Source organism: Oryctolagus cuniculus, chromosome 3, assembly GCF_051225735.1.
Source record: "Oryctolagus cuniculus isolate XC-2025 breed Fujian yellow rabbit chromosome 3, ASM5122573v1, whole genome shotgun sequence".
Taxonomy (NCBI): Eukaryota; Metazoa; Chordata; class Mammalia; order Lagomorpha; family Leporidae; genus Oryctolagus; species Oryctolagus cuniculus.
Genome location: NC_142869.1, coordinates 61,902,171 through 61,915,285, shown reverse-complemented (window position 1 = coordinate 61,915,285; position 13,115 = coordinate 61,902,171). Strand labels below are relative to the sequence as shown.

The following is a 13,115-nucleotide window of genomic DNA, read 5'->3' as shown; positions in this document are numbered from 1 at the left end:
AAGATTCAAAAGAGAGACAAGAATCACTTTTGATTCTTTCAAATTTCCAAATGAAAAATTACTCTTCAGGAATAAACAAATAACCAAGAATAAACAAGAGATTAGAAAGAATGTGCTTATTAAAATGCTTTTCAGCAGGGATGAGGGGCCTAGCCTATGAACAGAAAAATGAAAACTGCTAAGATTGTAAAGGTAAACAGAAACATGTTGAAACGATAAATCTGGGTAGTTACATTTAGACAATACAACTATTACCCCATCCAGTGTTAAAAAAATCCTAAATTCCCTAAATATATCAAGATCACCTATTTTCCAAGGACAAAGGAAGTTCTTTACTCTAGACATTAAGATGCTAATGGTATTTCAAGTTGTGACTTTTTTTAATATCCTTTAACAGCAAAGAGTAGAAATCTAAAAAGGTAGAAAACTGTTTTATTCTATTTATTTTTTTGAAGATTTATTTATTTATTTGAGAGTCAACGTTACAGAGAGAAGGAGAAACACAGAGAGAGCTTCCATTTGCTGGTTCACTCCCCAAATGGCCCCAACAGCCGAGGTTGGGCCAAGTCATAGCCAGGAGCCAGGAGCTTCTGGTCTCCCACGTGGGTGTAGGGGCCCAAGCACTTGGGCCATCTTCCAACTGCTTTTCCCAGGCACTTTAGCAGGGAGCTGGATTGGACATGGAGCAGCCAGGACTCAAACCTGTATGGGCATTGGCAATGTAGGAGGTGGCTAAACCTGCTACAGTACAACACTGGCACTGAAAATTGTTCCATTTTAAAAAACAAGTTCTTGGAACAACGAAATCCAGTCATTTGCAACAAAATGGAGGAATCTGGAACACATCATGCTGAGTGAAGTAAGCCAGTCCCAAAGGGACAAATACCATATGTTCTCCCTGATCGGTGACAACTGACTGAACACCAAAAAGGAAACCTCCTGAAGTGAAATGGACACTATGAGAAATGGTGACTTGATCAGCATAGCCCTGACTGCTAATGGACAACTTAATACATTATCCCTCATAGTATTTTTTTTTTGTCTGTTCTACTTAATATGACTGGTTTAATTCTGTAATTATCACACAGTTATTCTTAAGTGTTGAAAATTAACTGAAATGTGATCCCTGTTAAACATAAGAGTGGGAAGAAGAGAGGGAAGAGATGTATAATTTGGGGCATGCTCGGGCTGACTTGCCCCAATTGGTAGAGTTGGAAACATACCAGGGGATTCCAATTCAATCCCATCAAGGTGGCATGTGCCAATGCCATCTCACTACTCCAAGTGATCAATTTCAGTTCACAATTGATCATAATGAAAGGACTAAGAGTCAAAGGGAGCACATAAACAAGTCTAGTACCTGCTAACACTAACCGATAGAATAAATAAAGGGGAGAGTGATCCAACATGGGAAGTGAGATACTCAGCAGACTCATAGAATGGCGGATGTCCTAAATAGCACTCTGGCCTCAGAATCAGCCCTAAAGGCACTCGGATCTGGCTGAAAAGCCCATGAGAGTATTTCAGGCATGGAAAGCCAAGACACTCTGGCAAAAAGATCTCTGTGAGTGAGATCCCAGTGGAAAGAACAGGTCTTCAAAGAGGGAGGTGCCTTTCTCTGAAGGGAGGAGGGAACCTCCACTTTGACTATGACCGTGTCTAAACAAGATAAGAGTCGGAGAACTCAAGGGGCTTCCATAGCCTTGGCAGCTCATGACAAGAGCCTAGGGTGATTACTGATGCCATAAACAGGAGTGTCAATTGGTAAAGTCAACAACAGGAGTCACTGTGCACTTACTCCTCATGTAGGATCTCTGTCCTTAACGTGCTGTACACTGAGGCTTAATGCTATAACGAGTACTCAAACAGTATATTTCACTTTGTGTTTCTATGGGGGTGCAAACGACTGAAATCTTTACTTAATGTACACTAAACTGATCTTCTGTTAAAAAAAAAAAAAAAAAAGAAAGAAATTATCAATTCCCAACTTGACTCTCACTGGGATTAAACATGACAATAGGTCTGATCTGATTTCATCATCATTTAAAAAAAATCATCTATTATTTTTCACTTTATGTTTCTGTGTGGGAGCAAACTGTTGAAATCCTTACTTAAGGTATACTAAGCTGATCTTCTGTATATTAAGATAATCGAAAATGAATCTTGATGTGAATGGAAGGGGAGAGGGAGTGGGAAAGGGGAGGGTTGTGGGTGGGAGGGACGGTATGGGGGGGGAAGCCATTGTAACACATGAGTCGTACTTTGGAAATTTATATTCATTAAATAAAAGATAAAAAAAAATAAATAAAAAAATAAAAAAAAATAAAAGATTAAAAAAAAAAAAAAAAAAAAAACAAGTTCTTGGGGCCAAGCACTGTGGTATAGCAGGTTAAACTGATGCCTGGCTGCCCATGCAAGCTCCCTGCTAATCACTAGGAAGAGCAACAAAAAGATGGCCCAAGTGTTTGGGCTCCTGCTACCCATATGGGAGATTCTGGATGAAGTTCTTGGCTCCTGGTTTCAGCTTGGCCCAGCCCTGGCCATTGCAGCCATCTGAGAAGTAAACTAGCAGATGGATGAACTCTATCTTTCCTTCTCTCTCTGTAACTCTGACTTCCAAATAAAATAAAATAAAATAAAGCTTCAAAAAAAGTAAGTTCTTGCCACTGAACATTTTACTGTGTCAGAAAAAGGAAAATATATTACTAGTTACCAAAAAACTGCTTTTATAAAGAAACTTTAATGCAAATTAATGATTTACATGTAAACCTCATGAATAATGTATGTCAATTTTGACTGACTGTGGACTTGTTTGTCTTTGTTCTTTCAGCTTGCACATCAACAGACACATCTTTTACATCTTTTTTACACATCAGCCATAGCTTCCCAAGGATATAATTGCATGCCACAACACCTACCTTTCTTTCTCTTGCTGATTTCCTTTATCACTTCCATTGTTAATCAAAGCAAGTTCATCTAATAATGATGTAGACTCTTTTGTAAACTTCTCAAAAACCTACAATAAAAGATTTTTACAAACTAAGAATAATCTTAAAAATTATTATGTAATAAGAATTTTCAGCTAAGAGCAACAGAATTAGCCAGCCAGGAAAGTCTTTGTTTCCCAGGAAGTCACTTACTCTGATTCAATCACCACAGCACAACAATGTACAGAAGAGAAAACTGCCTCCTAATATAATGAATAGTTTCAGGGACAAGGAATTTTCTTATTTTAAAACATTAAGAAATTATTTTTATTTTTCATTCAGACAAGCTTATTCTTATTTCTGAACTTGTTTTAAAATTAAAAATAACAAATGCTGTTACTTCAACGATGTTCAGACTGTTCTAAATCTCAAATTCCATTTACAGAACATTTCTTTATGTCATACTATCACCAACTTAGACTGTTTGAATGAAATAGGAGTTTTTGTCTATAATGTAACATGAACAAATATTAGTTACAATTTTAACATGATTTCATCAAGTATTTCTAAAAAGGGATTTGGAAACATCTATTTAATAAGCATGTATTAAAGCATCTGATATCACTGTTAAAATATGGTAGAAACAGAAACAGGCACTGAGAGAATCAAAAGCTCATTATTTTTTAATAAAATCACTACAAAATCTAAATAGGGTTAATCTGAAGTTTGTTCTTTCATTTCAACACAACAACGTTATACTATACAAAGCAGCAGATTTCAGAAGTCCAGACTGACAAGAAAGACACATTTTCAGAAATGAATAGTTTAATATATCAAACTGCTCTTCAGACTGAAAATTCAATCGATGTTTAAATAGCCTCTGAAAATGGTATTATCAATTTGTTTAACTCTTAAGAAAATATGCTGAGGCCGGCGCTGTGGCACTGCGGGTTAAAGCCCTAGCCTGAAGTGCCAGCATCCCATATGGGCGCAAATTCTAGTCCCAGCTGCTCCTCTTCTGATCCAGCTCTCTGCTATGGCCTGGGAAAGCAGTACAAGATGGCCCAAGTCCTTGGGCCCCTGCACCCACGTGGGAGACCCGGAAGAGGTTCCTGGCTCCTGGCTCTGGCCGCTGCAGCCATCTGGGGAGTGAACCAGCGGATGGAAGCCCTCTCTCTGTGTCTCTACCTCTCTTTGTAACTGTCTTTCAAATAAATAAAATAAATCTTTAAAAAAAAAAGAAATTATGCTGTTATTTTATTGAAAAGATTTACAACTTTTGCGAAAGCTATTAATGACAGCTAACACTTATATAATGCTATTATTTGTCAGGTGCCATTCTAAGTTCTATGTGTATAATAGTTTCACTTTATTCACAATCCTACAAGGAAGGTACTATTCTTTTTCCCCTATTAGTGGGATACTAACTACATTGTTAAAGTAGAATACCCAGCAACTGGCATAAGGATTCTAATCAGATCTGACGCCAAAGTATTTTTCTCAAGTATATGCTAAAAATGTAATATGTGCAAATAAAATGTAAAACTATCTACATTTTAGATAAGAAAGTTATCAAAATATATTTTCATATGCAATGACATTTTCTTTCATTATAATATACCAACCAGTCTCTTATTTAACCAATCCATGTGATCATAGGTGAGACTTCCACCAAAATCTTCTGTTAACTGGCATGGCTCTATATAACGAGTTAATTTATTGGCAGACACCAAAATAACCTATGGAAAAAAAGAAACATTTAGTAAACCACTGTTACAGCCCATCAAACTAATGAGGAAGTAAAACTGTTAAAATGCAACATAATGTTACCAACAAATAAGGGAACTTCAAAAAGTTTGTAAAGTGTGTGGAAAAACTGAATTAAAACATATCTATTCTGGTTTTAAAAACCTGAAATCATACATAGCATTTTTTTAAGAATATACACTTCCTGTGAACTTAGTAAAGATTCCGCATACATATACATTATCATTTATTTAGTTACTATAACATCAATTAAAATAAATTCAATAAATTGTAGCTTGTAGGCAGCCTTTGGACAAATCAAGGCCAGTCTTGGCTTGTGGACTTCTTGGGTTAAGAAAGTCACATACTCCCATCCTGAAGGAGGATGATGATCAAGAACACTCTGTTAATATTATCTGTGTTACCAGAGGCCCGATAAGTTGCTTACGTATGTTGTTATCTTTTGTGCTTCTTTGTTCTGCAGCTGGTTATGTATAAATACCACTGGGACTTTAGAATAAACGAACCTTGATTAGCCTTGTAGTCTTGGCTCCATTCTCTGTGATCTCTTGTCCCTCTTTTTTTTTTTTTTTTTTTTTTTTTTTGACAGGCAGAGTGGACAGTGAGAGAGAGAGAAAGGTCTTCCTTTGCCGTTGGTTCACCCTCCAATGGCTGATCCGATGGCAGGAGCCAGGTACTTATCCTGGTCTCCCATGGGGTGCAGGGCCCAAGCACTTGGGCCATCCTCCACTGCACTCCCTGGCCACAGCAGAGAGCTGGCCTGGAAGAGAGGCAACCGGAACAGAATCCGGTTCCCCGACCGGGACTAGAACCCGGTGTGCCGGTGCCGCAAGGCGGAGGATTAGCCTAGTGAGCCGCGGCGCCGGCTTCTTGTCCCTCTTTTTATTCCCGCTCCCTCTCTCAGGTTCGGTTCAACTGGTGCGGCTGGCCCACACAGTAGATACGTTTTTCTATTTTAGTAAAGATTTATTTATTCATTTGAAAGAAAGAGTTACAGAGAGGCAGAGGCAGAAAGAAAGAGAGGGAGAACTTCCATCTGCTGGTTCACTCCCGAAAGGGCTGCAACAGCAAGAGCTGGGGTCAATCTGAAGCCAGGAGCCAGGAGCTTCCTTCAGGTCTCCCACACCAGTGCAGGCGCCCAAGGACTTGGGACATCTTCCGCAGCTTTCCCAGGCCATAGCAGAGAGCTGCATTGGAAGTGGAGCAGCAAGGACTCGAACTGGCACCTGTGCATATGGGATGCCAGCATTGTAGGCAGCGGCTTTACGCACTGGTACAACACCAGCCTCTGATATGTTTTAAAATCCATCAAAATCTTTTATAATGCAAAATTTAAAAAAATAAATAAAAAGATATAGTCATAGTTCAGCTAAAGTATTTCAAAAATATTTTATTGGAGCCGGCACTGCGGTGCAGTGGGTTAAAGCCCTGGCCTGCAACACACTGCATGCCATATGGGCGCTGGTTCAAGTCCCAGCTGCTCCACTTCCAACCCAGCTCTCTGCTATGACCTGGGAAAGCAGCAGAAGATGGATCAAGTCCTTGGGCCCCTGCACCCACGTGGGAGACCTGGAAGAAGCTCCTGGCTCATGACTTCGGATTGACGTAGCTCTGGCCATTGTAGCCATCTGGGGAATGAACCAGAGGATGGAGGACCTTTCTGCCTGGCTCACTCTCTCTCTCTCTTTCTGCCTCTGCCTCTCTGTAACTCTGCCTTTCAAACAAATAAATAAATCTTTATAAAAATATATTTATCAATATTAATTTCTTGTCAATTAAAACTAATTTTGTAATACAATGATGCAATCAAAAGATTTCATATTGTCTTAAAATCAGGTAAATGACAAACACAAATGATAACCACAAATGAGTAAGAAGCCTGGCAATTGCAAAAATCACATAAAGCTTATCAACATTTTTTCGATTTTATATGATCAAAACAAGTCAGAATTCAGTGACACCAAACTCTGTATGACTACTTAAATGGCAGTTGAATATCTCTGGCATGAGGAATCTGGCATATTTCAAGTTCAGTTTTCCTCTTTAAGTAATAATGGGAACTAATTTAAAATAAGCATCTCAGAATAAAAGAACAGAGAAATGGTTTCTACTTACTGAGAAAATTATCACAAAAGGTTTCATTTTATCCCTTTCTCCAGTACAACCTCTTTTAACTAACTCTCAGGGACCAGTGTGACACTAAACATTCAAAAGTCAGTGGCAATAACCTGTCACAGACTGTCTTTCCAGTGATTTTCACAATCAGATCCCAGAAAGATCTTGTTTTCTGCAAAAATGTCTAACAATCTATTAACTATATAACAATGAAGCCAAGAAATATATATTTATTCTATGTGGAAATTAACTTGCTAAATGGAGCACAATTCACATCTGAAAAGATAATATTCTCCAGAGCACTCCCTCCAAATAGAAAATGCAAACTATAACCAGTGTTCCTTCTGCCATTCTATAGTGTACTAATAAGCATAATATTCTATTTGGCTACTGGAAGAAAATCTCTCTTTTGAAAAATATCCCACTATCATATCCCTTTTATTATAACTTAACAATAACACATTACTCACTTGTCCAATAATCACTACTTAGTGGAAGCTAATTTATTTATTAAAAGTGTTGATTATTAGAAGGTGTGTGTTTTAGTGCCAGGAATAAAAGTATAAACAGAATATACTTCTAGCAAGGAAATGAGCTTTTCCATCTTCTATTTGGCAGTATTTCCCTGCAATATTCCAGAGAGTTCTCTGGTGGTTTCACAGAAGGAGGTAAACTGAAGTTTTCTGGTTTGTTTCTTTTTATCGGAAATATCCTAAAGTTGTTGCTCCATTCCAATAGTTTTACAATTAGAAGATACTGATTTAGAAGCCAGTCATTCCAGATTTGCACCCTACTTCTACCAAAGAAAACCTAAATGAATTCACCACTCTTGGGTTCTTCCCTCAATATGTCAAAGAAGGAAGGTGTATTAAATTAATCCATGATGTCTCCTTAAGATGTGAGAGGATAGGGGTCAGCGCCGCGGCACAGTAGGTTAATCCTCCTCCTGCGATGCTGGCATCCCACATGGGTACTGTTTCTAGTCCCAGCTACTCCTCTTCTGACCCACCTCTCTGCTACGGCCTGGGAAAGCAGTAGAAGATGGTCCAAGTGCTTGGGCTCCTGTACCCACGTGGGAGACCCTGAAGAAGCTCCTGGCTCCTGGTTTCCGATCTGCCCAGCTCCAGCCGTTGCAGCCATTTGGGAGTGAACTACTAGAAGAAAGACCTTTCTCTCTGGCTCTCCCTCTCTGTCTGTAACTCTACTTCTCAAATAAATAAATAAATCTTAAAAAACCAACAAACAAAAAGATCTGAGAGGATGTAATTCAGGTGAGTTGTCATAAAATATAATGTGGACCATCCTAACCACATTATCTGATTTGCTCGAGAAAGAGCACTAATAACTTTTCCTCCCACTCAGGTTTGTTTATATATATATATATATATAAACATATATATATATATATATATATAGTTTATAGTATAGTATATATATAGTATAGTATATATATAGTTTATATATATATATATATATAAACATATATATATATATATATATAGTTTATATATTAATACACTGCTTTCTACATTCTTTAGTTCCTAAATGCATTAAAATCATTGATAAACAGGTGTCAAGTTGAAACAGCCACCTGATTCCAGCTTTCACTAATGCAGACGCTGGGAAGCAGTGGTGATGAGTAGCCTCTCACATGGGAGACCTGGATTGTGTTCCCATCTCCCGGCTTCGGCCCTGGCCTAGCCCCGATCACTGAAATCTGAAAAGTGAACCAGTGAAAGAGATATATCTCTCCCCCTCCCTCTCCCTCTTCTCTCTTTCAAAAATGAAAATGTTTAACAAATCAAAGTAAAAATTTGGAGTTAAAAATGAAAATATGACAGAAGTTTGTTTCTATCAATACTTTTCTCTCTCTCGCTCTCTTTTAAAGATTTATTTATTTGAAAGGCAGTTAGAGAGAGAGCTAGAGGCAGAGAGAGAGAGGTCTTGCATACAATGGTTCACACCCCAGTGGCTGCAACAGCCAGTGCTGTGCTATTCCAAAGCCAGGAGCCAGGAGTCAGGAGCTTCTTCCAGGTCTCCCATGTGAGTGCAGGGGTCCTAGGACTTGGGCCATCTTCTACTGCTTTCCCAGGTCATAGCAGTGAGCTGGATCAGAAGTGGAGCAGCCCTGGGACTCGAACCAGCGCCCATATGGGGTGCTGACACTGCAGGCAGCAGCTTTACCCGCTATACCACAGTGCCGGCCCCTCTATCATACTTTTCTAAAACCTACCTAAATGTAAACAGTATATATTTTCTTTTATGAAATAATATATATTAAGAGTATAATGATATTTAATAAAATTTTAAAGTAGAAAGCTAATATTACTGCTATAATATTTTTACCTACTCAAAACGGATATAAATAAGGGAAAACACAATTACAGACAGCAATACAAAAATCATTTTCTCCATCATTATATTTTATAGAATCCACATTCTTATACAATTCACTGATAACTATTCAAAGTGAAAATGGTTGACCTGCCATGTAGATATACAGAACTGTATCAACACCAAAGGTATCCCAAAGTTAAATATCGTATGTGAAGAAAGCAACAGTATGGATAATCTGCATCCTCAAAATCACATCATTTCCAATTAGCAATGAAAAAAACTGTCCACTGTGATGCAACATCTCAGTTTCCACTGCAGTAAGCTCATCCTTGCTTAAGACCCTGAGGTGAGGGCAGCAAGGCTAGCAAAACAGCAACAACAGAAACTTCCAAAAAGAATGAAGGGATTACTTAAGCAGGAGTACTCTCACTGTAAGCAAATACTAGGCATCTAAGAATCCCTTTACCAAATGAGTCTGGAGGGACAATCCTCAGAGGAAAGAGAACCCTTTCGATGTACTGGGAAACAGCACTCTGTATACAGAAGTGAGGAAGTGTTCACTGCCTTGTATAAATGACACATAAAGCCCAAATGCAATATATCCCATCACTGCTTCCAAGAGGGCAAGGCAAATTTGAGTGGACAGACAACTCAACTCCATTCCAGGGATGGCAAACATCACAGAGATGTGATTTCATAAAAACAGCACACTCACGCTCACAAGCAAATAAACCAGGGCAAGGAAGTGGGGCGGGACTTAGACTTTAAGTAAAAGTGGAATGCTAAAAAAGGAACCATTGGAGAAAGTGATTTCTAGAAGGTAAAAAAGCACAGGAACAAAAGAGAAAACAAATAATTTGCACGAAGAAAACAGAAAACTGACACACTTCAGAGTCAAAGTGGCAAAACAAGATTAGGAATCCCACACAAAGTGATGCTTTTCTATATTGTTTCATTCAGCTTCTTAAATTACAAATACTGCTAAGACTTTCTAAATATGAAGATCTCTCCATAGCAGTTCCTTCCAAGAGACTAATTTCATAGCAAACCTGTGTAAAAGTTTAAACATAAAGCAATGCATATCAGCCATTTCTATTTATAGGGAATGTTCTATTACTGACAAAATGAAAAAAGTAATTAAAAATCAATAAAGTCAAAATCAAAATTAGATAATAAGCACCTTCCCTGCAAAAATAATATTTAGATCATATAAATATATATTTTATATAATCCATTTTCATCCTTTAGTTTTAAATATAAAAACACAGAAATAACATAATCGCTGAAAATTCTAAAGAATCACTTTCCATAGCCACAGAAATTTAGCTCTGAAAATCTGCAAAGTGACTAAGAAGTAGCACACGGGAGACGGCACTGTGGTGCAGTGGGTTAAGCTATTGCTTGCAATGCTGGCAATGGGATTGCAGCTTTGAACCTCAGCTGCCCTGCTTCCAATCCAGTTTCCTGTTAATGCACCTGGGAAGGTAGCAGAGGATGACTCAATTCCCTGGGCCCCTGCCACCCACATTAGAGACCTCGACAGAGCTCCAGGCTTTTGGCTTTGACTTGGTCCAGACCTGGCTGTTGCAGCCATTTGGGGAACGAATCAGTGTATGGGAAATCTCCTTCCTTCCCTCTCTGTCATATTTTTTAAAAGGAAAAGCATATTAATTAGAGCATAAAATATTAAAATGCACAAAACTATAAATGTATATATTTTTAATAATTTAAATAAAATTAGTTCTTTATTTTCTTCTGTAAAACATCCAAATGTTTATTACCAATGTCAGCTATTCTATTTAAGTGATTAATTAACAGAAACCATATTCTGGCTTTAAGACAAATCTTCTTAAATATCAAACAAATCCTTACTCTAGAGAGGACAGAACCACCAACACTTTTATTTATTATAAAATATTTGGAAGAATAAATTTTTCCAAAATTATCCACATTTATTTAGAATGGTTCTCTGCAATGCTCTAAAGCAGTATTTTCCAGTTACAAAAATCTCATCAACTTTCTTGTCATTCTACAATATCTTTATAGAACATAACAAAGAACTATTACACAATGATTTTAAGTTTTAGCAAAGAATATCTTGAACTACTAAAATAAAATACTTACAGTGAAATTCATCATACTATCTTAAATAACACTGTACAGAAGAACAATTTCTACTTATTCCACTTAACAAAAGATATTAGTGATCTTTAGTGCATTTTAAGACAGCTATGCAAGACACAGAATGATTTACCATGTCAGTTGTAAAATGATCTACTTTCACACTGAATTTTAATACCACATATAAATTTTAAGGAAAGTGGCATTATGTCATCAAAAATGGGAGTGGTCACTACTTTCATGACCTGATATTTGAAATCTTAAGCTTTCTGCTTTAAAAAGAAACTCAGCTTTTTTAAAAAATATTTTTACATATTTTTTAAACAACCATAGATAAAAAATTTTTAGAATCCTAAACTGGTAAATAACTTCTCAAATAATATGCAAGAAGTATTCTTATTCTGTCTGCATAAATGAAGAACCAAATTTGTTCTACACATTTTGTATTTCTTTACTAAAATTTCAGAGTACTAAAGACATCATGATATACTCTTATCATTTACTTCATGAAATCAGCATAATTTATATACAGAAAGGTAACTGTCAATTCATATTTGCAGGATTATTTCATTGCTATGCTCCTTAAGCTGCCATATACCAAATATCAGTAAATCTTATGGTCTGTTACTCATCAATGGTTCATTTGAAATTGTATAATACATGACACTACAATACTATGTTTTCTAACTGAATGACAAATAGTGATTGACAAGTCTCTAACTGAATATTAATTTTCAAACTAATAGATTTTTAAATGCTTTCAGTTTTTAAAGAGACACTTATACAAAAACTAAAATATCAAGTTTCAGAAAGTTGACTCTATTATATGCTATAGTAACAATGTTTAGTATGTCATTTATGTCTAAATTTAAATATTACAAAATATTCTCTTATAATAAAAGATGCAATACAGTGTAAGAAAAACAAATTAAGAGATCCAAGATGGTTTACTAGGGTATAGGCACACTACCTTAAGCTGCTCTGGGATATGAAAACAACAAAGGACTACATCTCCACCGGTTTGATGGAAATTTTTGGCCAAATAGTGAAAAACAAACAAGGAAGACTCCATAGGACAAGAGGAGAGAAGACAGAGACACGACTACAGCCAGCCACATGGCACAGCCAGCTGCCGAATGCCATCTTACCACAGTAAGGTAGGAAGAAATTGCAGCGCACCCCAGTGCTTGCAGTTTTAGCTGAAAGGGAGTTCCACAGTCACCCACTGACTTTTATCTCAGCCTGTAGAGCTGACTGGGGTCTGAGCAACTGCTGGGCTCCAAGCTGAGAAGCCAAGTTGCTTCCATCCTGTCCCCTACTTGCGCAGCGTGCAGTATGCCACAGCAGAAAGGCACACAAGTCTGCTCTCCTACCAGCATCACAGTCAGAGTCAGGGCAACATGTGGCACAAATGACAGATCCTCTGCATCCTGCAACTGTGGGAGTTCTGGGGCATTAGCCCCAGCGCTAAGCTCAAGTATTCTACATGAGCAAGGAGGATTCACCTTAGCTTCTAGGGGTTAACACCAGAAGCAGCTCATAAGAAAATCCACTCTCACCCTAGGAGATGTGCGTAATGACCCCACTACACCCTGCCACACCAGGGCTGTAACAGTCCGTTCTAAATTTCTTGGTGCCTCTGGAATCTACCTGGTGGACATGGGGAAGAACATACCTGCATGCCACTTCTCTGTACTCATACCTTCCAGATTATAATCTCCTGTATACTGTGGGACTGGAACAGGGTCCAGTTCACACCCCATAGTCCCAGGCCAAGGGCCGTTAGTATGATAAGCCCCAGTACCAGCTGGACTCTCCTGGCAGGATATGAGGAAGGGTCCATCCAAA

At 37.8% G+C, this 13,115-nt stretch overlaps 1 protein-coding gene across 5 annotated transcripts in view; it reads right to left on the bottom strand.

The window, feature by feature from the left end:
* Window positions 1-13,115, bottom strand: part of SESTD1 (SEC14 and spectrin domain containing 1) — a 150,882-nt gene that overhangs the window by 52,611 nt on the left and 85,156 nt on the right. For all 5 annotated transcript variants that reach the window (XR_016230737.1, XM_051848393.3, XM_051848395.3 and 2 more), the window contains exons 6-7: window positions 4,553-4,666; window positions 2,919-3,016 (exon numbers count right to left, since the gene is read on the bottom strand). Coding sequence is in view for 4 of the 5 variants with exons in the window: in XM_051848393.3 (XP_051704353.1) it covers window positions 2,919-3,016; window positions 4,553-4,666 (212 nt within the window). In the remaining variant the exon portion in view is untranslated. The remainder of the gene's footprint in view (window positions 1-2,918; window positions 3,017-4,552; window positions 4,667-13,115) is intronic.